The sequence below is a fragment of the Osmerus eperlanus genome, chromosome 11, assembly GCF_963692335.1.
Source record: "Osmerus eperlanus chromosome 11, fOsmEpe2.1, whole genome shotgun sequence".
In the NCBI taxonomy this organism is placed as follows: Eukaryota; Metazoa; Chordata; class Actinopteri; order Osmeriformes; family Osmeridae; genus Osmerus; species Osmerus eperlanus.
Genome location: NC_085028.1, coordinates 16,602,514 through 16,627,147, shown reverse-complemented (window position 1 = coordinate 16,627,147; position 24,634 = coordinate 16,602,514). Strand labels below are relative to the sequence as shown.

Genomic DNA, 24,634 nt, shown 5'->3' with positions numbered 1-24,634 from the left:
TATTGTCTCTGTTGTAACACTACTCAGTATCAAGTTATAGATGAATGTCTAGATGTGGTCCACTTGGTGGTCTTGGACGAGAGTCCAGAATCGCTCCACAGAGCAAATGGTTTCATATGACTGTTTAGACTGTATACTACGCACTGTTTAGACTGTATACTACGCACTGTTTAGACTGTATACTTCGCACTGTTTAGACTGTATACTACGCACTGTTTAGACTGTATACTACGCACTGTTTTACAATTTACAATTCAAGAATTCTTAGTGTTTGACAGAAGAGATATTCTAAGCACAGATTTCCCCTGAGCATGTCCACTTGACTAGACTGACCACATTCTTGCAACTCATTAAGCATGTTAACCAGTTTCACACGCATGGGTTTGGTGAACAAAAGACTCCACATCCACTTACATTGACGACTGGAATTGTCACCATCATAGAATCTTTGTGAGTGTCAGGCAGAGGTTAAGAACTTTGCATTTCCTGGTTTGGACGTTGATAACAAACCAAACCGTTTAAAAATCGGCTGAAAATTGAGCAAATTATGGTCATTTAAAAAGTACATGTAGCATCAACACAATGTTATGGGTGAGCGAGTTGACTGTAGGAAGATGGACGCCACGTGCAGACGTTCTAGACTCTGCCGTAAGACATCTAGTCTTTATATATATCTATGGCCACAGCTCTCAGGCCTCCTGTTGGTGCCTTGACCGACTGAATGAACCTGTCAGCTGTCAGACTGATTTTCCTTCTCCCGGCCTCTGAGGGGCTGATGATGGAGGGCTTGAGCTCCATACAGAGCTTTTTACAGAGTCCCGTCCCAACAGGATAAAAGTGGGCCTCCCCTGGAAAGAGGGGTCACGGGATCAGAGACCTGTATGACCTGCAAATGAGCCCATGGAGTGGTGCATGCATGCAGGATCAGTCCGAGGGCGAAAGAGTCACCCCCACTACCCCCAAATAAAGAGGAATGTGCTAAATGGCTGAGTGAAAGTGTCTGGAGGTTTTTGGCAGGTTGAAGAAGTCAAGTCACCCTCGGTTACCTTCTCCCGCACTGGATACTGTCTAGCCTCAGAAACCAAGCGTGGGTGTGGCCTGAGATGAAACCATGGCGACCCATCCTTGCTTTCTGAGGCTCTGCGGAAATGCGCCGTAAACTGTCGAAAGATTTGTTGTTACTACTTTGTGCTATTTAGCATTGTGTTACAGCAACCGTGACCTTTAAACACAGCTTGGTTATTTATTAATATGTGGCAATTGGTCGGATGTACAGCAAGTGAGACATTGACCTTTCTGGGGGGCACATACAGTATTTTTAATGTTGCATGTAGACATACACATTTTATTCTTCAGTATGACCTGCATCACCCAATGGAGGAATGTACCATAGAATAATGTAAGGAGGATATTTGGCCAGCTGTGACATGGGGGTGGTGTGTGGGGAGAGGGGCCGTGTGTGAAGCTGAACTAGATTGCTTTGACAGCCATTAGAGACTTCTCACACTCAAGGTCTGTTCTGACACTAGCTAACATATTGTGACTACCTTGTGGCATGTTGTCCCAGTTTGGGTTGAAAGAATGGGAAAATGCTTACAGTTTCTGGGTTTGCAACAAGTTCTGTGGAAAACTGATCGAATGGCATTGCTTGTTTGGCAGGATTTAGGATTAATCACGTAGCCTTAGCGACCAAAAGAGAACATGGAGGAGGAAGAAGGAGCGTTGCAGACACAGAGAGTATAAACACGCTCAAACATTTTTTTTCCTTTTTTTGAAAGGTTTTGAAAAAAAGTATTAGAATTTTTTTATTGAAAATAAAGTTTTGAAAAAAAAGCTTTTTGAAAAACAAGTGTTTAAAAAAAAGTTTGGAGCTGCTACTTTGTTAGGGCAAGGGAGACATCTAAAAAGCCATGGAAGAAAGTGTCCAGCTGTCAGATCTCAGACTGCCCATATGCTTGAGATACAAGGATCTTCCTACATCAAGGTTTACTGGAACAGAGGCTGTAAACTTCTCTCTCTCTCGCAAAAGATACATGTTTTTTTCTGACCGTTCAGGATTGAAAGTCTGACTTAACTTTTTCTGCAGATGTCAACGAGTGTTCAACTGAAAACGGAGGCTGTGAAGGATCATGCTGCAACATCATTGGCAGCTTCTACTGCAAGTGTCCAGAGGGCAGTCGACTGGGGCCAGACAACAGGGCCTGCCAGGGTATGGGGGCCAACCATCTGGGGTGTGTGTGTGTGTGTGTGTGGTTGGGGGGAGAGGGGGTAAGGTAAAGGTAAAAGCAGAGCAGGCCACATTACATTACATTTACATTTAGTCATTTAGCAGACGCTCTTATCCAGAGCGACTTACAGTAAACTTAAGTACAGGGACATTCCCCAGAGGCAAGTAGGGTGAAGTGCCTTGCCCAAGGACACAACGTTATTTGGCACGGCCGGGAATCGAACTGGCAACCTTCAGATTACTAGCCCGATTCCATAACCGCTCAGCCACCTGACTCCACCACACAAACAGACAGGCCTGGATGGGGTAGCTGTCCCAGTCTGGGGCCTGGGGGATACCCTGACCCAGTCTGTCCACCTGAACACATTCACTGTTCACACATTGAACACACATTGACCCCCTCTCATCCTTAACTCTTATTTTAGCTAGTTTGTTAAACCAGAATTTGGGTCTCTGTAGAGTGGGACATTGCCACAAGTCCCAAGTAAAGAAGTTACCCCACCCCCACCCCTACCTCTACCCCCACTAACACCATTTGGAGCAGAGCGAGGGACATGCAGAAGGTAGAACATGTGAAATGTGTTGTCCAGATGTGCAGTAAAAGCAGACGTCCTTGGAGGGGCTCTCAGGTACTTCATCTCATCTGTCTCCTGAGCACATGCTGCTGTCTGCCTCCTCTCCTGCCTCCTCTCCTGCCTCCTCTCCTGCCTCCTGCCCTGCCTCCTCTCCTGCCTCCTCTCCTGCCTCCTGTCCTGCCTCCTCTCCTGCCTCCTGTCCTGCCTCCTCTCCTGCCTCCTGTCCTGCCTCCTGTCCTGCCTCCTCTCCTGCCTCCTGTCCTGCCTCCTCTCCTGCCTCCTGTCCTGCCTCCTCTCCTGCCTCCTCTCCTGCCTCCTGTCCTGCCTCCTCTCCTGCCTCCTGTCCTGCCTCCTGTCCTGCCTCCTGTCCTGCCTCCTGTCCTGCCTCCTCTCCTGCCTCCTGTCCTGCCTCCTCTCCTGCCTCCTCTCCTGCCTCCTCTCCTGCCTCCTCTCCTGCCTCCTCTCCTGCCTCCTGTCCTGCCTCCTCTCCTGCCTCCTCTCCTGCCTCCTGTCCTGCCTCCTCTCCTGCCTCCTGTCCTGCCTCCTGTCCTGCCTCCTGTCCTGCCTCCTCTCCTGCCTCCTGTCCTGCCTCCTCTCCTGCCTCCTCTCCTGCCTCCTGTCCTGCCTCCTGTCCTGCCTCCTGTCCTGCCTCCTCTCCTGCCTCCTCTCCTGCCTCCTCTCCTGCCTCCTGTCCTGCCTCCTCTCCTGCCTCCTGCCCTGCCTCCTCTCCTGCCTCCTCTCCTGCCTCCTCTCCTGCCTCCTGTCCTGCCTCCTCTCCTGCCTCCTCTCCTGCCTCCTGTCCTGCCTCCTCTCCTGCCTCCTGTCCTGCCTCCTCTCCTGCCTCCTCTCCTGCCTCCTCTCCTGCCTCCTGTCCTGCCTCCACTCCTGCCTCCTCTCCTGCCTCCTGTCCTGCCTCCTGTCCTGCCTCCTCTCCTGCCTCCTCTCCTGCCTCCTCTCCTGCCTCCTGTCCTGCCTCCTGTCCTGCCTCCTCTCCTGCCTCCTGACCTACCTCCTTTCCTGCCTCCTGTCCTGCCTCCTGTCCTGCCTCCTCTCCTGCCTCCTGACCTACCTCCTTTCCTGCCTCCTGTCCTGCCTCCTGTCCTGCCTCCTGTCCTGCCTCCTGACCTGCCTCCTCTCCTGCCTCCTGTCCTGCCTCCTCTCCTGCCTCCTGTCCTGCCTCCTGTCCTGCCTCCTCTCCTGCCTCCTGTCCTGCCTCCTCTCCTGCCTCCTGTCCTGCCTCCTGTCCTGCCTCCTCTCCTGCCTCCTGTCCTGCCTCCTCTCCTGCCTCCTCTCCTGCCTCCTGTCCTGCCTCCTGTCCTGCCTCCTCTCCTGCCTCCTGTCCTGCCTCCTGTCCTGCCTCCTCTCCTGCCTCCTGTCCTGCCTCCTGTCCTGCCTCCTCTCCTGCCTCCTGTCCTGCCTCCTGTCCTGCCTCCTGTCCTGCCTCCTTTCCTGCCTCCTGTCCTGCCTCCTCTCCTGCCTCCTGTCCTGCCTCCTCTCCTGCCTCCTGACCTGCCTCCTCTCCTGCCTCCTCTCCTGCCTCCTGTCCTGCCTCCTGTCCTGCCTCCTCTCCTGCCTCCTCTCCTGCCTCCTGTCCTGCCTCCTGTCCTGCCTCCTGACCTGCCTCCTGTCCTGCCTCCTGTCCTGCCTCCTCTCCTGCAGTTGCCACACACACATGACACACAGGAAAATAACTCACCTGCACTTCGCTCATGAAGACAGTGTAGGTGTCAGTTACCTGCTGCAGCTGAGAGTGAGTAGGAGAGTGAGAGAGGGAGGAGTTAAGGTTGCCGTGCTGCATCTAGCTATTTTGTGGACCTCAGTATGTATACAGACATGTATTTATTTACAATATTACAGACAGAAAAAATAACTTCCTTGATATCTGGAAATAAAATGTAAAAAATTTAACAAAAAATAATAATCATCTGAGACAAGGGTGAGAATGATCTTCGGATTGAGAAGCAACAAGAAAATCTAACATTTTGTTGCTAAGAGGGCTTGGTTAACATGAACCAACGTTCATGTTTTGTACAGACCTGAATGAGTGCGAGGAGATGAATGGTGGTTGCCAGCAGACTTGCGTTAACACCCCTGGTTCATACCACTGTGAGTGCAGCCAGGGCTTCCGCTTGCACTCTGACGGCAGAACCTGTCTGGGTGAGTAAACTACATTAAATTACATTTTGCTGAATGATTGAAGGGCTAAATAGCTGTCTGTAGAAGTCATCAGTGTTGTGTCAGTTTTATCGGCTCTGTATCCTCATGTCTGTGTTTGGGGCGTCCAGGCGGCACAGCGGTGACATCATCATTCAGCACAGGAGTAAATCATTGAGATTAACCAGGATGGAGAGACCATTAGACCAGCTGTACGCACTTGGAAAGCTCAAACATGGACATATTTACAATTTTTTTATTTTCCATAATCCCAGGGTAACTTTAGAATTCATGAGGTGTGAAAACAGTTTTTACACTTCCTGTAGTTCTTCATTATTATATCCATCTTGGTCACACAGACACAATGGTCAACTGGCAAAATGCAGTTGTTACATGACCAAAGCCACTGGCCAAATGGGAAGAGTTTTTCCTGGTGACTTACCCAGAAGTCAAGGATCATGTCATTCTTCATTAGAGTGATTCCTCACAGGGAATTAATTGACCATTAATCCAACAATTCACCCAATGGACACTAAAAGGAATATGTGAGTGTGTGACAGTTTGTGTGTGACAGTGTGTGTGTGTGTGAGTGTGTGACAGTTTGTGTGTGTGTGTGTGTGTGGGTATGTGACAGTGTGTTTGTGTGTGTGTGTGTGTGTGTGTGTGTGGGTATGTGACAGTGTGGCCTCGTCACTATGTCTGACGTTATTGTTTACTTGTTGGTAAAGCTGTGACGTCCTGCTCTGTGGGGAACGGTGATTGCGAGCACAGGTGTGTAGACCTGGGGAGCGAGCGCTTCAGGTGCGAGTGCAGAGACAGCTTCCTGCTGCAGCAGGATGGGAAACACTGCCAGGGTGAGTGTGCACGCACCAGACACATGACATTTACATTTAGTCATTTAGCAGACGCTCTTATCCAGAGCGACTTACAGTAAGTACAGGGACATTCCCCCCGAGGCAAGTAGGGTGAAATGCCTTGCCCAAGGACACAACATAATTTTTCACGGCCGGTAATCGAACCAGCAACCTTCTGATTAATAGCCCGATTCCCTAACCGCTCAGCCATCTGACCTCTGACACGCCTGGAGGCCTTGAAGCCTGCTGGTCCAGAGTGTGTCTAACCTGCTAAGTGCATGTGTGTATAAATGTGTGTGTTTGTATAAATGTGTGTGTTGTGGTATGCTGGGTCCCTAAATACTCCAGACCACCAACCACTTGTGTATCTGCAGAGAGACAGGAGGTGAACAGATGACATACTTGTTGGAGAAAAACATATATTTGGAGTGTCTACGGTAGTTGTGTATTTGCCACTGTGTGAGCTGTTGACCTGTTTGCTGTTCCCGTTGCAGATGTAGATGAGTGTGCCTCAGGCCACGCCCACTGTGCCCATCGCTGTGTCAACACCCTGGGCTCCTTCCTCTGCGTGTGTGAGCCTGGCTTTGACCTGGGGGCTGACGGGAGGCAGTGCTACCGTGAGTAAAGATAATCACACGCTCTCTCGCACGTTCCTTGGTGAGGTGGTAACTGAAGGTAGCCCTGGGCCCCCTGGCTGATGTGTACTCCGGGCCCAAAAATTTGAAGTCATGCAGGAAAGTCTGGGGTTCTGCTGGGGCCCCTGTGTGACCAGGGCCCTTAGAATCATCCTGATCTTCCCCCCCTGTTACAGCGCCCCTGTGTGTGTGTTTGTGTGTGGTGTCCCTCCTGTTACAGTGCCCCTGTGTGTGTGTTTGTACGTGGTGTCGCTCCAGGTATTGAGATGGAAATAGTAAACAGCTGTGAGAAACAAAATGGCGGCTGCTCCCACCACTGTGAACACACCACCAACGGACCTCTCTGCTCGTGTAACCAGGGTTACCACCTGACAGAGGACAGGAAGACATGCATAGGTAGGCCTCTCTCTCTCTCTCTCTATGTCTCTCTCTCTCCCTCTCCCCCTCCTTGTACAGTGCAGACTAACCGACTCTCTGTTGTGCTCCTAGACAGTGATGAGTGTGAACACGGGGAGGCGTGCTGTGCTCAGGTTTGCAAGAACTCCCCCGGAGGCTATGAGTGTAACTGCAGGGCCGGCTTCAGACTCAACACAGACGGCTGTGGCTGCGCTGGTACGCCACACGCCCACAAGTATAAACCCCCTGTGTTTGTTGGGGTTAGGAAGCTGTTAAACCATGCTGTGTGTGTGTGTGTGTGTGTGTGTCAGACATTGATGAGTGCCTGTCGGAGAAGACTGCTTGTGAACATCACTGTGTGAACACGCTGGGGTCCTACGAGTGCTTCTGCCGGCTGGGCTTCAGTCTGGACCAGGACCAGAGGGCCTGCCTTCGTGAGTACAGGCTGGGTTTTCATGGGCTGAGTCCCTACAGTGCCCTCTACAGCAGGGGAGGTCAGCCCTGGTCCTCAGGGTCCACACTGTCCTGTGTGTTGTAGATGTTTCCCTGCTCCAGCTCACCTGATTCAAAGGAATGGTCGTTACCAGGCCTCCACAGAGATTGATAACCCATTCATTAGAATCAGGTGTGCTGGATGAAAAGCAATGTTATTAGTCTCTCTATATATACTCAAATAAAGTAGTGGCAGCGCGGGCAGAAATGGTTTTTCAGGATTTTCCCAGTGAGGGTTTTACATCATACTGGTTTCATTTGTGGATTCAAATGTGTGACATGTTTCTGTGTTTTTTAAAGCTCTGTATGATAGTGACCTAGATGGGGATGATGACGAAGAGGAGGAGGAAGAGGATCTGGAGGTGCACAGGTTGCCAGATCTGCTGTTTCGACACCCCCCTCAGCTGCTGCAGTACACAGCTGCCCTGCTCACTCCCTATGAGCTGGGCCATGAGGGGGTACAGGAAAAGTTTCAAGAGCTTCAGAGAGATTCTACAGGAGAGCTGAAACTGCTCAGCCATACAGGTACAGTATATAGTTTAGAAGCCCTATAGGGCAGCATACTGTATTGTGTTTCTTTGTGGATTCACAGTAGTGTGTGTGTGTGTGTGTCAGTGTGTCTAGGAGGCTCCTTTGGTGATGACTGCAGTGTGGGCTGTGAGGACTGTGAAAATGGGGCGGTGTGCAGCCAGGACAGGGAGGGCTGTGACTGCACACCTGGCTGGACTGGGACCACCTGTAACCAGAGTGAGTAAGACCTGACACGCCTGTAACCAGAGTGAGTAAGACCTGACACGCCTGTAACCAGAGTGAGTAAGACCTGACACGCCTGTAACCAGAGTGAGTAAGACCTGACACGCCTGTAACCAGAGTGAGTAAGACCTGACACGCCTGTAACCAGAGTGAGTAAGACCTGACACGCCTGTAACCAGAGTGAGTAAGACCTGACACGCCTGTAACCAGAGTGAGTAAGACCTGACACGCCTGTAACCAGAGTGAGTAAGACCTGACACGCCTGTAACCAGAGTGAGTAAGACCTGACACGCCTGTAACCAGAGTGAGTAAGACCTGACACGCCTGTAACCAGAGTGAGTAAGACCTGACACGCCTGTAACCAGAGTGAGTAAGACCTGACACGCCTGTAACCAGAGTGAGTAAGACCTGACACGCCTGTAACCAGAGTCAGAGTGAGTAAGACCTGACACGCCTGTAACCAGAGTGAGTAAGACCTGACACGCCTGTAACCAGAGTGAGTAAGACCTGACCCACCCAGAGAACCATCTAACACCTGTCACCCATGACCTACAGACAGTCAGACATCACCGTCCACTCACTGATCAGAAGGTCCTGGTCTGGGACAGGGAGGAGGGCTCCAGCCCTGACACAGGGCAGGAGTCTGGGCTGACACAGGGCAGGAGTCTGGGCTGACACAGGGTAGGAGTCTGGGCTGACACAGGGTAGGAGTCTGGGCTGACACAGGGCAGGAGTCTGGGCTGACACAGGGCAGGAGTCTGGGCTGACACAGGGCAGGAGTCTGGGCTGACACAGGGTAGGAGTCTGGGCTGACACAGGGTAGGAGTCTGGGCTGACACAGGGTAGGAGTCTGGGCTGACACAGGGCAGGAGTCTGGGCTGACACAGGGCAGGAGTCTGGGCTGACACAGGGCAGGAGTCTGGGCTGACACAGGGCAGGAGTCTGGGCTGACACAGGGCAGGAGATCGGGCTGACACAGGGCAGGAGTCTGGGCTGACACAGGGCAGGAGTCTGGGCTGACACAGGGCAGGAGATCGGGCTGACACAGGGCAGGAGTCTGGGCTGACACAGGGCAGGAGTCTGGGCTGACACAGGGCAGGAGTCTGGGCTGACACAGGGCAGGAGTCTGGGCTGACACAGGGTAGGAGTCTGGGCTGACACAGGGTAGGAGTCTGGGCTGACACAGGGCAGGAGTCTGGGCTGACACAGGGCAGGAGTCTGGGCTGACACAGGGCAGGAGTCTGGGCTGACACAGGGCAGGAGTCTGGGCTGACACAGGGCAGGAGTCTGGGCTGACACAGGGCAGGAGTCTGGGCTGACACAGAGCAGGAGATCGGGCTGACACAGGGCAGGAGTCTGGGCTGACACAGGGCAGGAGTCTGGGCTGACACAGGGTAGGAGTCTGGGCTGACACAGGGCAGGAGTCTGGGCTGACACAGGGCAGGAGATCGGGCTGACACAGGGCAGGAGTCTGGGCTGACACAGGGCAGGAGTCTGGGCTGACACAGGGCAGGAGTCTGGGCTGACACAGGGCAGGAGATCGGGCTGACACAGGGCAGGAGTCTGGGCTGACACAGGGCAGGAGTCTGGGCTGACACAGGGCAGGAGTCTGGGCTGACACAGGGCAGGAGATCGGGCTGACACAGGGCAGGAGTCTGGGCTGACACAGGGCAGGAGTCTGGGCTGACACAGGGCAGGAGTCTGGGCTGACACAGGGCAGGAGTCTGGGCTGACACAGGGCAGGAGTCTGGGCTGACACAGGGCAGGAGATCGGGCTGACACAGGGCAGGAGTCTGGGCTGACACAGGGCAGGAGATCGGGCTGACACAGGGCCATCAGGGAAATCCATCAGTGTTCTCCTGGAGGAGATCCAAGGCCCACAGCCTTGAGCCAAGGATGTCCAGTGCTTGGTTGGGAAGCCGGCGGCCATTGTTCTCCAGGCAGCATGATTAATGAGTGTGTTTGGCCTGGACCCACGACTAGGAGTGCTGCCACGGGAGGAGAGAGCCATTAGAGGTGATCAGTCATCAGAAACATGCTCCCGAGGCGGAGGCCTCACATTCGCACGCCTTGGAGGTGCAAGTCTGTTTCACCTGAAAACAGAATGGACATTCTTCTCCTACTACTGCATCCTTTAGTGTGTTGTATTCTGCACTGATAGCTTAGAATCAAACAGAAAAATCCAACACAAAATGTAATCACACCTTTTGCCCATATCCACAGGACAGCCCAATTTTACTATGTCGACACGGACACCCCCAAAACACTCGACACTACACAGGTTGTAGCAGTTCAGGTCCAGACGGGCTGGACTAACAAGGCCAGAAAGCGATGAAATGCAAAGAAACAAACACTCTCACAACTCTCCTCCTCTCCCCCTCTCTCCCCTCCTCTCCCCCCCCTCTCTCTCTGTCTCTCTCTCCCTCTCCATCTCTCCCCCTCTCTCCCCTCCTCTCTCCCCCCTCTCTCTCTGTCTCTCTCTCCCTCTCTCCATCTCTCCCCCTCTCTCCCCTCCTCTCTCCCTCCCCCTCTCCCTCCCCAGCGTGTCCAGTGGGGACCTATGGCCTGGCGTGTAACAGCCTGTGCCGTTGCCAGAACGGAGGTTCCTGTGAGCCTGTGTCTGGGAGGTGTGTTTGCCCCCCCGGTGTGTTCGGCCTGTTCTGCCAGGACGGTAGGTACTGCCCCCCGCCCACCCACACACACCTCCTCTTCTCTCTTCCTGTTGTTGCTGATTGGTCTGATCCGTTGCCACGGGGACAGGTTGCCCACAAGGATACTTTGGGCAGCGCTGCCAGAGGAAGTGTAACTGCCCCAACAACGTCCGATGCCACCACCTGTACGGAGCCTGTCTCTGTGCCCCGGGGCTGTACGGGCGCTTCTGCCACCTGCGTGAGTACCCACCTGCCTGGCACCCTTACCAGCACCATGATCGTGTAGCTAAAGAATACAGAGGCTCTCCTGTGAGAACTGCTCAGAGGTTAGGTTGTCCTTTACATCTGTGTCTGACTGTGGAGAGAGACGTCTCCCGTGTCTGACTCTGGAGAGAGACGTCTCCCGTGTCTGACTCTGGAGAGAGACGACTCCCGTGTCTGACTCTGGAGAGAGACGTCTCCCGTGTCTGACTCTGGAGAGAGACGTCTCCCGTGTCTGACTCTGGAGAGAGACGTCTCCCGTGTCTGACTCTGGAGATAGACGTCTCCCGTGTCTGACTCTGGAGAGAGACGTCTCCTGTGTCTGAACGCTGTCTGCTGTCCGCTGCAGCTTGCCCCAGGTGGAGCCACGGTGCCGGCTGCTCCAGGGAGTGTGACTGCGTTCTAGAACATTCCTCAGGCTGCAACCCCCGCGACGGAACCTGCCTGTGTAAGCCTGGTCACCATGGTCCCCAGTGTGAGGAAGGTGAGCGTGTGTACCTCACACAGTGTACCTGGCACAGCATGCTGGCACAGCATGCTGGGGAACGGGTTCAAAGAGATTCACATACACCCACAGAACTGCCCCTCAACCAACCTGAACCAGCGCCCTGTGTCTCTGTCTGATGTGTGTGTCTAGAGTGTGTGTCAGGGTTTTTTGGTGACAGCTGTCTTCAGCGCTGCGACTGCCCGGCTGAGGGGTCATGTGACCCCCGGAGTGGAGCCTGTATTCAGAAGTGTCCAGCAGGACTGCATGGAAACGGGTGCCAGCTAGGTGAGATTACCTGACAGCCCCTCACCCTTGTACGTGACTGAGGAGCAGCCAGCACACTCTTGACTAGCAGGAGAGATACAGTACAGAAGGGTTGGCTGCAGCAATAGAATCTAAACCGTCATTTCTCTACACAACGACGGCCAGTTATGTTTTCAACCAAAACATGTTTGAGTACTACAAAGACGTTTATCCGATTGTCATCAGAGATATAACCATACATTCTCCTGCTTTCACCTCCAGATTGCCCCGAGGGATTCTGGGGTTTGCAGTGCCAGTCAGTCTGTGTTTGTGAGAATGGCGGGTCCTGTGAGCAGCAGACAGGCCTGTGTGTGTGCACGCCTGGTTTCAGAGGATCACTCTGTCAGGAAGGTACAAACCATGACAACCAGATGATCTCATGGGAGTCAGAAATGATAGAGAACCAGAAGATTACTTTTTGGATGATTGACACCCACACAATAACAAATTATGTAATTTCATTCATTTAGTCATTTAGCAGACGCTCTTATCCAGAGCGACTTACAGTAAGTACAGGGACATTCCCCCCGAGGCAAGTAGGGTGAAGTGCCTTGGCCAAGGACACAACGTCATTTGACACGGCCCGAATCGAACCAGCGACCTTATGATTACTAGCCCAATTCCCTAACCGCTCAGCCACCTGACTCGCATGTCAAAGCAAAGATAACAAAAAATATGTTTTGCACATGGTTCTGGTGCTTGATATACACAGCATGGCTAGTTCAGCAGTGGTATTACATGAATCAAATGAGTTTGTTGGCAAAACCTTCTGAACAAATGATCTAATTTCTAAAAGTTTCGTTAATGAGTGTTTTCTTTTCCAAGCGACCCCTTTAACTATGTGTGCGTGTGCATGCATGTGTATGGGTGCTGTGTGTGTGCATGTGTGTGTGTGTCCAGTGTGTAAGGCTGGGTTCTGGGGTGAGAGCTGTTCCAGCAGGTGTCAGTGTGGGAACAGTTCTCTGAGCTGCGAGCCTTTGACTGGCGTGTGTGTGTGTGAATCTGGCTTCACTGGGGAACACTGCCTGCACAGTAAGACATGCGCTTCACTCTCTGTGGCTATACTACCATCTACTGGACATGCAGTGTAATTACAACACAAAGTTAGCAACACATTGTCACCCCTAAATGTTTTGGTCACCTCTTTCACACACTGTTTCCAGCACTGTTGATTATTAATGGGTGTATTTGATGTGGTCTCCTGTCCCTCCCTGTCAGAGTGCTTGGAGGGGAGATACGGGCCAGGGTGTTCCTCGCTGTGTCAGTGTCAGAACCAGGCTCGCTGTGACCATGTGAGCGGAGCCTGCCGGTGTGCAGAGGGCTGGAACGGGACCTTCTGTGATGAGAGTAAGATACCTGACTGTCTACACATTCCTACTCAGTACTCATAGAGATCCCCCATTCTCTCTCTCTCTCTCTGTCTCTCTCTCTGTCTCTCTCTCTCTCTCTCTCTCTGTCTGTCTCTCTCTCTCTCTCTCTCTCTCTCTCTCTCTCTCTCTCTCTCTCTCTCTCTCTCTCTCTCTCTCTCTCTCTGTGTCTCTCTATCTCTCTCTCTATTATAAACACACACAGCTCTCGGACCTTCCTCTCAGCTCTGTCTGGGAGAGTGTTACATGTCCTAGTCACGGTGTAGCCCTCTGCTTGTACGAAGAGGTCATGACAAGGGGGATATATAGTTCCACCACCTTCATGAATGTATGATTGACACATACTGTACGTTACAGCGTTGGAACTGGAGCCATTCAGGAGACACGGTTAACCAAATACCACCAGTGGTGTGTGGTCATCTTAGACCCATGGATTGAAAATGTACAATAAAACCAGCTGTTATGAGACGGTAGAATCCAACTGGCCAATTCAGCAACCAAGCCACCACAAATGAGGACCTAATATATCTGAATGGGCCAACAAAAAAAAAACTGGGTCAATGAAGAGAACAGAGTCTCTGTGTTTACAGGTAATGCAGGATGGATATGAAAGGAATGGTTTGGCCCACTGCCCATTCGAGACACAGGAATGTAGGGACAGGGCACCAACTGGTGCCATAACCGCTTCCAGACGTGCAGCTATACACGAGAGCTGAGCAGGAGGGGGCTGGTCAGCTAGCTGTCAATCAATCACAGACTCTGGCAGGCCGGAAAAGCGTTTCTATAATGATGACAGCCGTGATGCCCAGCTTGTTTTGTAAATCACAACCATTCGTCTGGTCTGTGATCTTACTGTCTTTTATTGTCAAATTGAGCAATCAGCAGAATGTGAGAATAAACATGGTGGTTCCGTCCTGTTCTAGGCCAGCCATGCGTATAGACAGTGTTTACACCCAGTGCAAAAGCAAACAAGGAGAGAACACGTTCTGTTTACCAAACACCCTGAGTGGCTGTTGAATGCACACAAACCGTCACATGCACACCAACAAACACACTCTGGACAGTCTGGCTCTAGCTAACCTCCCAGTCAATAGGAACCAGACGCGGGCCCAGAGCACCGACGTGGTGAGAGGCGGTGGCGGCGTGCGTGAAGCAGAGCGCTGTAACGTAGCTGTGTGTTTGCTCCTGGCTTCCTGATCCTGACAGCCGAGCGCAGGACCCAGCAGGTGTTCTGATCACCAGGTCTGCCAGTAGCTTTCATGTGCCACAGACACGCTGCACATGTTTGACATGAGCTCACTCCTCCAACGCGAACACCCAAGACAAGCCTCCGCCATGCGATGCTGTATTTGAGGTGGGATGGTAAGACACGGAGAGGGAGCCAGGAGAAAAGAAAGTTGGCACTAACTCTTTTCCTCTTTTGTAAATCTGCCAGTGGTAACCAGAGGATGTTTCATCTTGGCTTGCAGTGTGCCCGGGTGTCTTTTATGGGCTTGACTGTGGCCAGATGTGCGAGTGGAGGAACGTTGCCCACTGTCACCACATCACAGGAGCCTGCCTAGGCTCCCCTGGCTGGGCGGGGCCGCACTGCATTCTGGGTACAGAGCCCACATCATTAAAACGGGGTGTGAGGGAGCCTGTCTGTAGCCCATCACGGCATTCTGCCCTAAATACAACTGCAATGTGTTTGTGAACAATTATGTCTGTAATGATACATCGGCAATCCTTTTTTAGGGATGGGTAAGGGGGGGCTGTAGAATGCCCCCGGGGCTCAGAGCGTTAATAGGGTTAGAATCTGGATAAATGCATCCACGTGTTTGTGGGGGAGGTATGTCAGAAGTTAGCCGTAAAGCTCCCTCGGTACTCCTCTCATGAGAAGTTTCATCTTAGCTTCATGCTCTTGTTTTAATGAACCTTGTGAAATGCCCTCTAAAGCTCAAAGTCTGTCATTCAGGAGGGTTATTGAAGGCTCCTCCCTCCCAGAGCAGAGTTTGTGGTCTTGATTACCAGGGGCCGAGTCAGCAAAAAGCCACAAGCGCAGCTTAATGACACAGTTCTGTCATTAGGTGGTTTCCCTCGCTCTCAATTTGACTCAAATGTCATTCTAGACATTCGTCATTAGATGTACTGATAGCGCTCTAAAAATGCACACACGCACACATACATGACCATATCCTGCCACCAGGCCAAGGAGATAACTGTGTGCGTGTGTGTGTGTGTGCGTGCGTGTGAGTGAAGGCGGTCCAGAGTGTGTCTTTGGAGAGAACTGCAGCTGGACCAGGGGGTTTGAGCGTGTGACTGGCCACAGGACAGCTGTGTGACAGGGTGGACCAGGGCCAGGTGCCAATAGGGTGTGAACTGTTGTAATAAACGATTGGCGATGGACCAACATAGATTTTTTACAACTGTAATAAGAAGGGTCGTAGGTAAATGATTTATTTTCCTAGTCTGAGTGTGTGTTAGCCCTCTGCCTGTCCACCCACCAGGCTGGTCCGGAGCCTGCTGTGTGTGTGTGTGTGTGTCTGTAACCAGGCTGGGCAGCATCGTAGCCATCGGACAGGAAGGTGTGTGTGTGTGGCTAAGTGAAGGTCATCACTGACTTCATCCCCCCCTCCCTCTCCCCCACCCTACCCTTACTCCACCCGCTCTCCCTCTCCCCCTCCCTACCCTTGCTCCCCCCGCCCTCCCTCATCAGACATCTGATAAACATTACACTCAGATTGCCAAGAAAAACTGGAGACATTGTTTTTGTCTCCTCAACGGATAAGGGCTTTTGGAACACAGACATGGATAATGACAGCTGTGTAATAGCCTTTTTAGTCTGGAGTCTGTTTTAATCTGTGGCACTGCTGCAAACTGCCCGAGGTAAGGCCAGGGCACTGCTGCAAACTGCCTGAGGTAAGGCCAGGGCACTGCTGCAAACTGCCCGAGGTAAGGCCAGGGCACTGCTGCAAACTGCCTGAGGTAGGGCCAGGGCACTGCTGCAAACTGCCCGAGGTAAGGCCAGGGCACTGCTGCAAACTGCCCGAGGTAAGGCCAGGGCACTGCTGCAAACTGCCCAAGGTAAGGCCAGGGCACTGCTGCAAACTGCCCGAGGTAAGGCCAGGGCACTGCTGCAAACTGCCCAAGGTAAGGCCAGGGCACTGCTGCAAACTGCCTGAGGTAAGGCCAGGGCACTGCTGCAAACTGCCCGAGGTAAGGCCAGGGCACTGCTGCAAACTGCCTGAGGTAGGGCCAGGGCACTGCTGCAAACTGCCCGAGGTAAGGCCAGGGCACTGCTGCAAACTGCCTGAGGTAAGGCCAGGGCACTGCTGCAAACTGCCCAAGGTAAGGCCAGGGCACTGCTGCAAACTGCCCAAGGTAAGGCCAGGGCACTGCTGCAAACTGCCCAAGGTAAGGCCAGGGCACTGCTGCAAACTGCCTGAGGTAGGGCCAGGGCACTGCTGCAAACTGCCCAAGGTAAGGCCAGGGCACTGCTGCAAACTGCCTGAGGTAAGGCCAGGGCACTGCTGCAAACTGCCCAAGGTAAGGCCAGGGCACTGCTGCAAACTGCCTGAGGTAAGGCCAGGGCACTGCTGCAAACTGCCTGAGGTAAGGCCAGGGCACTGCTGCAAACTGCCCGAGGTAAGGCCAGGGCACTGCTGCAAACTGCCTGAGGTAGGGCCAGGGCACTGCTGCAAACTGCCCAAGGTAAGGCCAGGGCACTGCTGCAAACTGCCTGAGGTAAGGTCAGGGCACTGCTGCAAACTGCCCAAGGTAAGGCCAGGGCACTGCTGCAAACTGCCCGAGGTCAAGCTAGTTCACAATGGATTCATTTAGTTTTTGCCCAAAGTGACATTCAGAAGCGGATTCAAACCTGTGACCTCTTGACCCGCAGTCAGTGACCTTCCGCTGAGTGATACCTGTCCTCCTCTGTGGATGAGAGCTGTTTTGGCATGCAGAATGCTGTCCTCTGTGTGGATGAGAGCAGAATGCTGTCCTCTGTGTGGATGAGAGCGGTTTTGGCATGCAGAATGCTGTCCTCTGTGTGGATGACAGCTGTTTTGGCATGCAGAATGCTGTCCTCTGTGTGGATGAGAGCGGTTTTGGCATGCAGAATGCTGTCCTCTGTGTGGATGAGAGCTGTTTTGGCATGCAGAATGCTGTCCTCCTCTGTGGATGAGAGCAGTTTTGGCATGCAGAATGATGTCCTCTGTGTGGATGAGAGCGGTTTTGGCATGCAGAATGCTGTCTTCTGTGTGGATGAGAGCGGTTTTGGCATGCAGAATGCTGTCCTCTGTGTGGATGAGAGCGGTTTTGGCATGCAGAATGCTGTCCTCTGTGTGGATGAGAGCGGTTTTGGCATGCAGAATGCTGTCCTCTGTGTGGATGAGAGCGGTTTTGGCATGCAGAATGCTGTCCTCTGTGTGGATGAGAGCAGAATGCTGTCCTCTGTGTGGATGAGAGCGGTTTTGGCATGCAGAATGCTGTCCTCTGTGTGGATGAGAGCAGAATGCTGTCCTCTGTGTGGATGAGAGCGGTTTTGGCATGCAGAATGCTGTCCTTTGTGTGGATGACAGCTGTTTTGGCATGCAGAATGCTGTCCTCTGTGTGGATGACAGCTGTTTTGGCATGCAGAATGCTGTCCTCTGTGTGGATGACAGCTGTTTTGGCATGCAGAATGCTGTCCTCTGTGTGGATGAGAGCGGTTTTGGCATGCAGAATGCTGTCCTCTGTGTGGATGACAGCTGTTTTGGCATGCAGAATGCTGTCCTCTGTGTGGATGAGAGCGGTTTTGGCATGCAGAATGCTGTCCTCTGTGTGGATGAGAGCAGAATGCTGTCCTCTGTGTGGATGAGAGCGGTTTTGGCATGCAGAATGCTGTCCTCTGTGTGGATGAGAGCAGAATGCTGTCCTCTGTGTGGATGAGAGCGGTTTTGGCATGCAGAATGCTGTCCTTTGTGTGGATGACAGCTGTTTTGGCATGCAGAATGCTGTCCTCTGTGTGGATGACAGCTGTTTTGGCATGCAGAATGCTGTCCTCTGTGTGGATGACAGCTGTTTTGGCATGCAGAATGCTGTCCTCTGTGTGGATGAGAGCGGTTTTGGCATGCAGAATGCTGTCCTCTGTGTGGATGAGAGCGGTGGTGTGAGTCTGGAGTGTGGTCCAACCCCCCCTGTGTGTTGTCCCTGCAGTGTGCCCCCCCGGCACGTTCGGCCCGGGCTGCAGCCAGGCCTGCCAGTGCCCCGGGAGGCGCCAGCGGTGCCATCCTGCCACCGGGACGTGTACCTGCATACCTGGTTACTACGGAAACCGCTGTGAGCTGAGTAAGCATTTTTTGGGGGTATTTTGGCACAAGTTGACAGCTGTGAACACTGAGGCTCAGAATTGACCGAATGTACACTCTCTTTAAATCTCCCTCCCTCTCTCTCTATCTCTTTCTCTCCCTCCCTCCCTCTCCATCTCTCTCTCTCTCTCTCTCTCCATCTCTCCATCTCCATCTCCACCTCCCTCCCTCCCTCCCTCTCCCACCCCTCACCAGAGTGTCGAGCGGGAACGTACGGGCTGGGGTGTAAGTCCCGGTGCAGGTGTACCAACGGAGGGCGCTGTGACCCCCAGACAGGGTCCTGCCAGTGCCCGCCAGGCTACACAGGAGCCACCTGCAGCACGGGTGAGTCCGCTCTCCAGAGTGTCTATCTGCCACAGGACGCCTCCTGTCAGGTACATATGTCTGAATCTTGTGTGGTTTTAACACAGGTTGTCCAGCCGGGCATTATGGGAAGGACTGTGCCCGGCTGTGCAGCTGTGAGGAGGGAGGACAGTGCCACCCAGTGACTGGGATGTGTATCTGCGCCCCAGGCACGACCGGACTGTCCTGTCAGCACGGTAAGGACCTTCCCCCTTCCACCCCTCCCACAGAGAGCCCTGAGTGTTTCAGACGTAAATCTACTGGAAACAGGCAATGAACTCATCAGAAATGAAGGCTCTGATTGGCAACTGGGAAACCGTCCAAGATAAGGAGGGTGAATGTTCAGATGGGTGTTTAGTTAGAGAACTCTCCTTTTCCGCCGTCTGAGGAGGTACAGGGCAGGGGGGACAAAAGCAACCTTTGCTCTCTAATCTCCCTGTTTATCACACGCCAGCGTGGACGGGGTTTTCCATCCCAGACGATGTTCTCTTAAGAACGTACATCACACTGCGCAGCTCTCTGAGGAAGCTCTGCTTGTGTTCGTGTGTTGAATGTTTACAGAGACTGATAAGTAACAGCTTTTCTGTGTTCCGTGTAGATGGAACTGCCGGAGAAATAAATAAATAAACGCAGGAGAATCAAAGGGATTCGCTTACTGTTTTCCAAATCTAAATTACCCTAAGAACATGATTGTACTTTTATATCTCTGCCAAATGAGGCCACTTTGCCATCTTACTAATGAACTACTGCTTAAATAAACGTGTGTGTGTGGCATGTGTGTAAACGTGTGTGTGGCATGTGTGTAAACGTGTGTGTGTGTGGCATGTGTGTAAACGTGTGTGTGGCATGTGTGTAAACGTGTGTGCGTGTGTGTGTGTGGCATGTGTGTAAACGTGTGTGTGTGTGTGTGTGTGTGTGGCATGTGTGTAAACGTGTGTGTGGCATGTGTGTACATGTGCAGTATGGTTTTGTGTGCATCCGTCTGTGGGTGTGTCAGAGTTGAGCTTTGTGGTGGAACTGTTGAGCTCAGTAAAGAGCCTCTTCTGTGGGGTGACGTAGCCTTGCTCTGTTCCTCCAGTGTGCCCTAGGGGGCGCTATGGTCTGAAGTGCAAACACAAGTGCAGCTGTCAGAACGGGGCGCTGTGTGACCCTAGGGACGGGACCTGCAGGTGTGGATTGGGCTGGACGGGAGCCTGCTGTGACATGGGTAAGACCACACGGTGCTATACACATACATACATACACACATACATATTCTGCTTCTGTGTGTTTCTCCAGTGTGTTTCTGCTCCTGTAAGAACAGTGTGTGTTTCTGTTCCTGGCTGCAGCGTGTGTCCAGGCAAGGTATGGTGCTGACTGTGAGCTGGCCTGTCCTTGCCAGAACAACGGAACATGTGATCGTTTTACCGGCTTGTGCAGCTGCCCTGCAGGGTTCTACGGCCCTACCTGCGAACACCGTGAGTATCACAGACCTCAAAAGAAATAAACCACTTGTGATCATCGAGAAATACAGATTCTTCATGTAAAAAATTTTTTTTAAAGAGAAGGAAAAGATGCTTGAGTGTTTTGAACATCAAAACTCCTGTCTGTGGTCACCATGGTGACGGTGTGCTCCATCTTCACGTCTTCAGAGTGTCCCCATGGTCTGTTTGGCCTGAACTGTTCCCTCACATGTGACTGCAGGAGAGGACTCACATGTCATCATGTGACAGGAATTTGCGATTGCCCTCTGGGTTACCATGGCTCCCGGTGTCAGAAACGTGAGTAAAAGGGATTCGTGGGAGAGCCTCTGGTCTGATAGGTAGATGTTCCTGTGCGTGGTCACAGCTGTTGGCACAGGCACGCCACTACTATCTCTTCCTGGTTAGAATGTGGACGTTCTGTGTGTTTAAGCATCACGCGAGCAGATCAGCACGATCACAACATGTGTATAGTTGGGGCGACAGATGAGGAGTCAGATGGCTGAGCGGAGAGGGAGTCGGGCTAGTAATCTGAAGGTTGCCAGTTCGATTCCCAGCCATGCAAAATGACGTTGTGTCCTTGGGCAAGGCACTTCACCCTACTTGCTTCTGGGGGAATGTCCCTGTACTTACTGTAAGTCGCTCTGGATAAGAGCGTCTGCTAAATGACTAAATGTATAGTTAAGTTGAAACGTGTGTGTGTGTGAGGGAGTGTTGAGCCTGGAGGTGGGGTTACTTGATGGGAGACAGGTGCTTCCTGGTTGGCACAGACAGCTTCATGCATTCCTGTTGTCTCTGGTGGCCTCCTTGCAGCGGGGGGGCGCTACGGCACAGCGGGGGGGGGGCTCTGGCACAGCGGGGGGGGCTAATGCCTACTTCAGCCCCAGAAGGAGGGGACTGTGCACACACGGCAAACCACAGACCTCTCTCTCTGTGTGTGTGTGTGTGTGTCTCTGTGTGTGTGTCTCTCTGTGTGTGTCTCTCTGTGTCTCTGTGTGTGTGTAGGATGTGAGGCTGGCAGGTTTGGGCAGGACTGTCAGCAGGCCTGTGAGTGTGTTGGAGAGGCGTGGTGTCATGCAGCTTCAGGGCAGTGTCTGTGCCCACCAGGGAAGACAGGAGCCACATGTGAACAGGGTACCTGATTCACACACACACACACACACACACACACACACACACACACACACACACACACACACACACACACACACACACACACACACACACACACACACACACACACACACACAGAGACACACACAGAGACACACACAGGAGCCACATGTTAACAGGGTACTGGATTCACACAATGCAGTCACAAGATTAAAACAGATCCAGAGGTTTTACTACATCTAAGTAATACAAGTCTGTTTGTCCTTTTCTTGTCTCATGCCCTCCTTTCTTTCTATTACTTGTCCTCTCTCTCTCTCTCTCTCTCTCTCTCTCTCTCATCTCTCTCTCTCTCTCTCTTCTCTCTCTCTCTCTCTCTCTCCCTCTCTCTCTCTCTCTCATCTCTCTCTCATCGCTCTCTCTCTCTCTCTCTCTCTCTCTCATCTCTCTCTCTCTCTCTCTCCTCTCTCCTCACTCTCTCTCTCTCTCTCTCAGACTGTCAGAGGGGTTATTTTTGCCCTGCTGCTCCCTGCAGTGCCAGTGTTCCCAGCATGCTCAGTGTGACGTGCGTACTGGCCACTGTGAGTGCCCCCTGCCTCGGCTGGGTTCCCTCTGCACTGAAGGTATCCGCTCTCCTCCCCACCTGTACCCTGCCTAAACTCTCACCTTACCCCCCGCTCACCTCTCCTCTGGGCTGGTGTGTGGAGCTGCCATTCTTAGTGAGGTACTGTTTCAGTGTGTGTGTGTGGTGTTTGGGGTGAAGCTGGCAGCTCCAGGGACCTCCCTGTCTCATCTCAATAGTCTCTCCACTTCTGACAGTTATTTTAATGTGACCCTGCAGGGAGTCTGAATTGAAGCTGTCTCCCGTACCCCCTCCGCCCCTCCGCCCCGTGCCCAGCTCACGGAGACGGGGGTAAGCATCGACTCCACCAGACCAGGAACATGTGCTTTTCATTTTTGCCAAGGTGCCAAACTCCTTTTTTGTCGGCCTCTAGTATTTCAGGAGTTAGACGTGATCCCTGCTCCAGCCTTTCCGAGGCCCGCATGCTGCTGTGACACATACACCGCCCATCACCACCCTACCCCCCCAACCCCACCCTACCCCCCCAACACCACCTACCCCCCAACACCCCCTACCCCCCCCAACACCACCCTACCCCCCCAACACACCCTACCCCCCCAACACCACCCTACACCCCCCACACACCACCTACACCCCCCCACACCACCCTACCCCCCAACACCACCTACCCCCCAACACCACCCTACCCCCCCAACACCACCCTACACCCCCCAACACCACCCTACCCCCCCAACACCACCCTACACCCCCCAACACCACCCTACCCCCCCCAACACCACCCTACACCCCCCAACACCACCCTACACCCCCCCAACACCACCCTACCCCCCAACACCACCCTCACCCCCCAACCACCACCCTACACCCCCCAACACCACCTACCCCCCCCAACACCACCCTACCCCCCCAACACCACCACTACACCCCCCAACACCACCCTACCCCCCCAACACCACCCTACACCCCCCAACACCACCCTACACCCCCCCAACACCACCCTACCCCCCCAACACCACCCTACACTCCCCAACACCACCCTACACCCCCCCAACACCACCCTACCCCCCCAACACCACCCTACCCCCCCCAACACCACCCTACACCCCCCCAACACCCACCCTACCCCCCCAACACACCCTACACCCCCCCACCACCACCTTACACCCCCCCAACACCACCCTACCCCCCCAACACACCCTACACCCCCCAACACCACCCTACACACCCCCACAACACCACCCTACACCCCCCCCAACACCACCCTACCCCCCAACACCACCCTACACCCCCCAACACCACCCTACACCCCCCCAACACCACCCTACACCCCCCCAACACCACCCTACCGCCCCTAACACCACACCCTACAGCCTACAGGTTATTGTGTTTTACATTCACTAAACTTTTACTTGTTAAATATTGTTAATATATTTATGTTTCATGTGTAATGTTCAGCTCTGTAAGGTCGCTTCAGCTTCAGTATAAAGCTCTGATCTTTGTGCTGGTTAAATAGTTGACTTGTTCAGAAACACCTTCAAATCTCTGTTGTCCATGCCTATCGTGTACTGTAATAAGGATGGCCTGACGAGTGAAGTGTTTCACATCTCAGGACATTACTGCTAAACTGTACTGTACCTTACGTACTGTCAAGTGTGCTGTTTGGATTCATGTAGAAGTAAACAATTTCAGTTTTTACTAAAAAACTAAACGTCTTTCTCCGTTTGTCCCTTGGGGTAGGGGGGGAAGGGGCAGATAATTGGGGGGCAGTGTAGCATGGTATCGGCTCCTGCGACACTAGAGGGGGGGCGTGAAGAGAAGGGCAGTGAGAAGGGGGGGCTAGGGGGGGCCTGTCCCAGAGAAGTGACAGAGCACCAGGCTCGGAGCCCACGGGCCTCTGCACATCACACAGCGAGGTCATCAGCCAATGAAGCACCTGCCCACCTGCTGACACCTGTCAAAGGTGGAGGGGCCACGGAAGTGGAACGGTGTGATTGGTTGTTTTGTGGCGGGAGGGGGGGTGGCGGGGGTCACTGGCTGGAGGGAGACATCTCAGAGGCATTTCTCAAGCTCAGCGGAGCGTCCATCTGGCCCCTCGGACGGCAGGTGTGTGAGCCCAGCCGTCCAGGGCCGGGGTGGGGGAGCCTGGGCTGAGTGATGGCCGCCTGAGCCGCGGAGGAGGAGGAGGAGGACATGGGGCTGGCTGATGGATGGGGGGGGCTTGCGCTGCCCGGCCTCGTGTTGTGGACAAGCAACAGATGTTCCCCAATAATGTTTATCAGGCAGACCCTTCCTCCTAAGATGACACACACCTGTTTCCAGTCAAACATCTCCCAAAGCCATCCATCCGCCCAGCTATGGGTGGCCGCTAAGCCGACCGCGCAAACACACAGCGCCAGACACACACAAACATACACGCACATGCTTACTCACGCGCGCACACACACACACACTTCAGAGCTGCTCTGTGGTGCTGCACAGGGGCCAGGGCCGGGCCGGGCGAGCTGAGCCAGGCTAAAACAGTGAGGGCATGCTGGGAGTAGGCAGGGTTATCTGGGACTAAGGGGAGCAAGAGGGAGACAGGAAACTAGCAATGAAATAGTCTGTTTCAAGGTAAGATTGCATCTCTGGTACTTTTTCTCTGTAATTAGCCAGAACTC

At 53.2% G+C, this 24,634-nt stretch overlaps 1 protein-coding gene across 1 annotated transcript in view; it reads left to right on the top strand.

Annotated features, from left to right (window-relative positions):
• megf6 (multiple EGF like domains 6) overlaps positions 1–21,547 on the top strand; it is a 28,292-nt gene extending 6,745 nt beyond the window's left edge. Inside the window, exons 5-27 of the mRNA XM_062473520.1 lie at positions 2,087–2,209; positions 4,837–4,959; positions 5,685–5,810; positions 6,305–6,427; positions 6,704–6,841; positions 6,935–7,057; positions 7,153–7,275; positions 7,634–7,858; positions 7,949–8,080; positions 10,629–10,757; positions 10,847–10,975; positions 11,348–11,482; positions 11,636–11,770; positions 12,011–12,139; positions 12,689–12,820; positions 13,007–13,135; positions 18,331–18,462; positions 18,678–18,806; positions 18,893–19,021; positions 19,903–20,031; positions 20,153–20,281; positions 20,456–20,584; positions 21,290–21,547. Coding sequence (XP_062329504.1) covers positions 2,087–2,209; positions 4,837–4,959; positions 5,685–5,810; positions 6,305–6,427; positions 6,704–6,841; positions 6,935–7,057; positions 7,153–7,275; positions 7,634–7,858; positions 7,949–8,080; positions 10,629–10,757; positions 10,847–10,975; positions 11,348–11,482; positions 11,636–11,770; positions 12,011–12,139; positions 12,689–12,820; positions 13,007–13,135; positions 18,331–18,462; positions 18,678–18,806; positions 18,893–19,021; positions 19,903–20,031; positions 20,153–20,281; positions 20,456–20,584; positions 21,290–21,426 — 3,068 coding nt within the window. The 3' untranslated portion in view covers positions 21,427–21,547. The remainder of the gene's footprint in view (positions 1–2,086; positions 2,210–4,836; positions 4,960–5,684; positions 5,811–6,304; positions 6,428–6,703; positions 6,842–6,934; positions 7,058–7,152; positions 7,276–7,633; positions 7,859–7,948; positions 8,081–10,628; positions 10,758–10,846; positions 10,976–11,347; positions 11,483–11,635; positions 11,771–12,010; positions 12,140–12,688; positions 12,821–13,006; positions 13,136–18,330; positions 18,463–18,677; positions 18,807–18,892; positions 19,022–19,902; positions 20,032–20,152; positions 20,282–20,455; positions 20,585–21,289) is intronic.
• Positions 21,548–24,634: the final 3,087 nt, after the last annotated feature.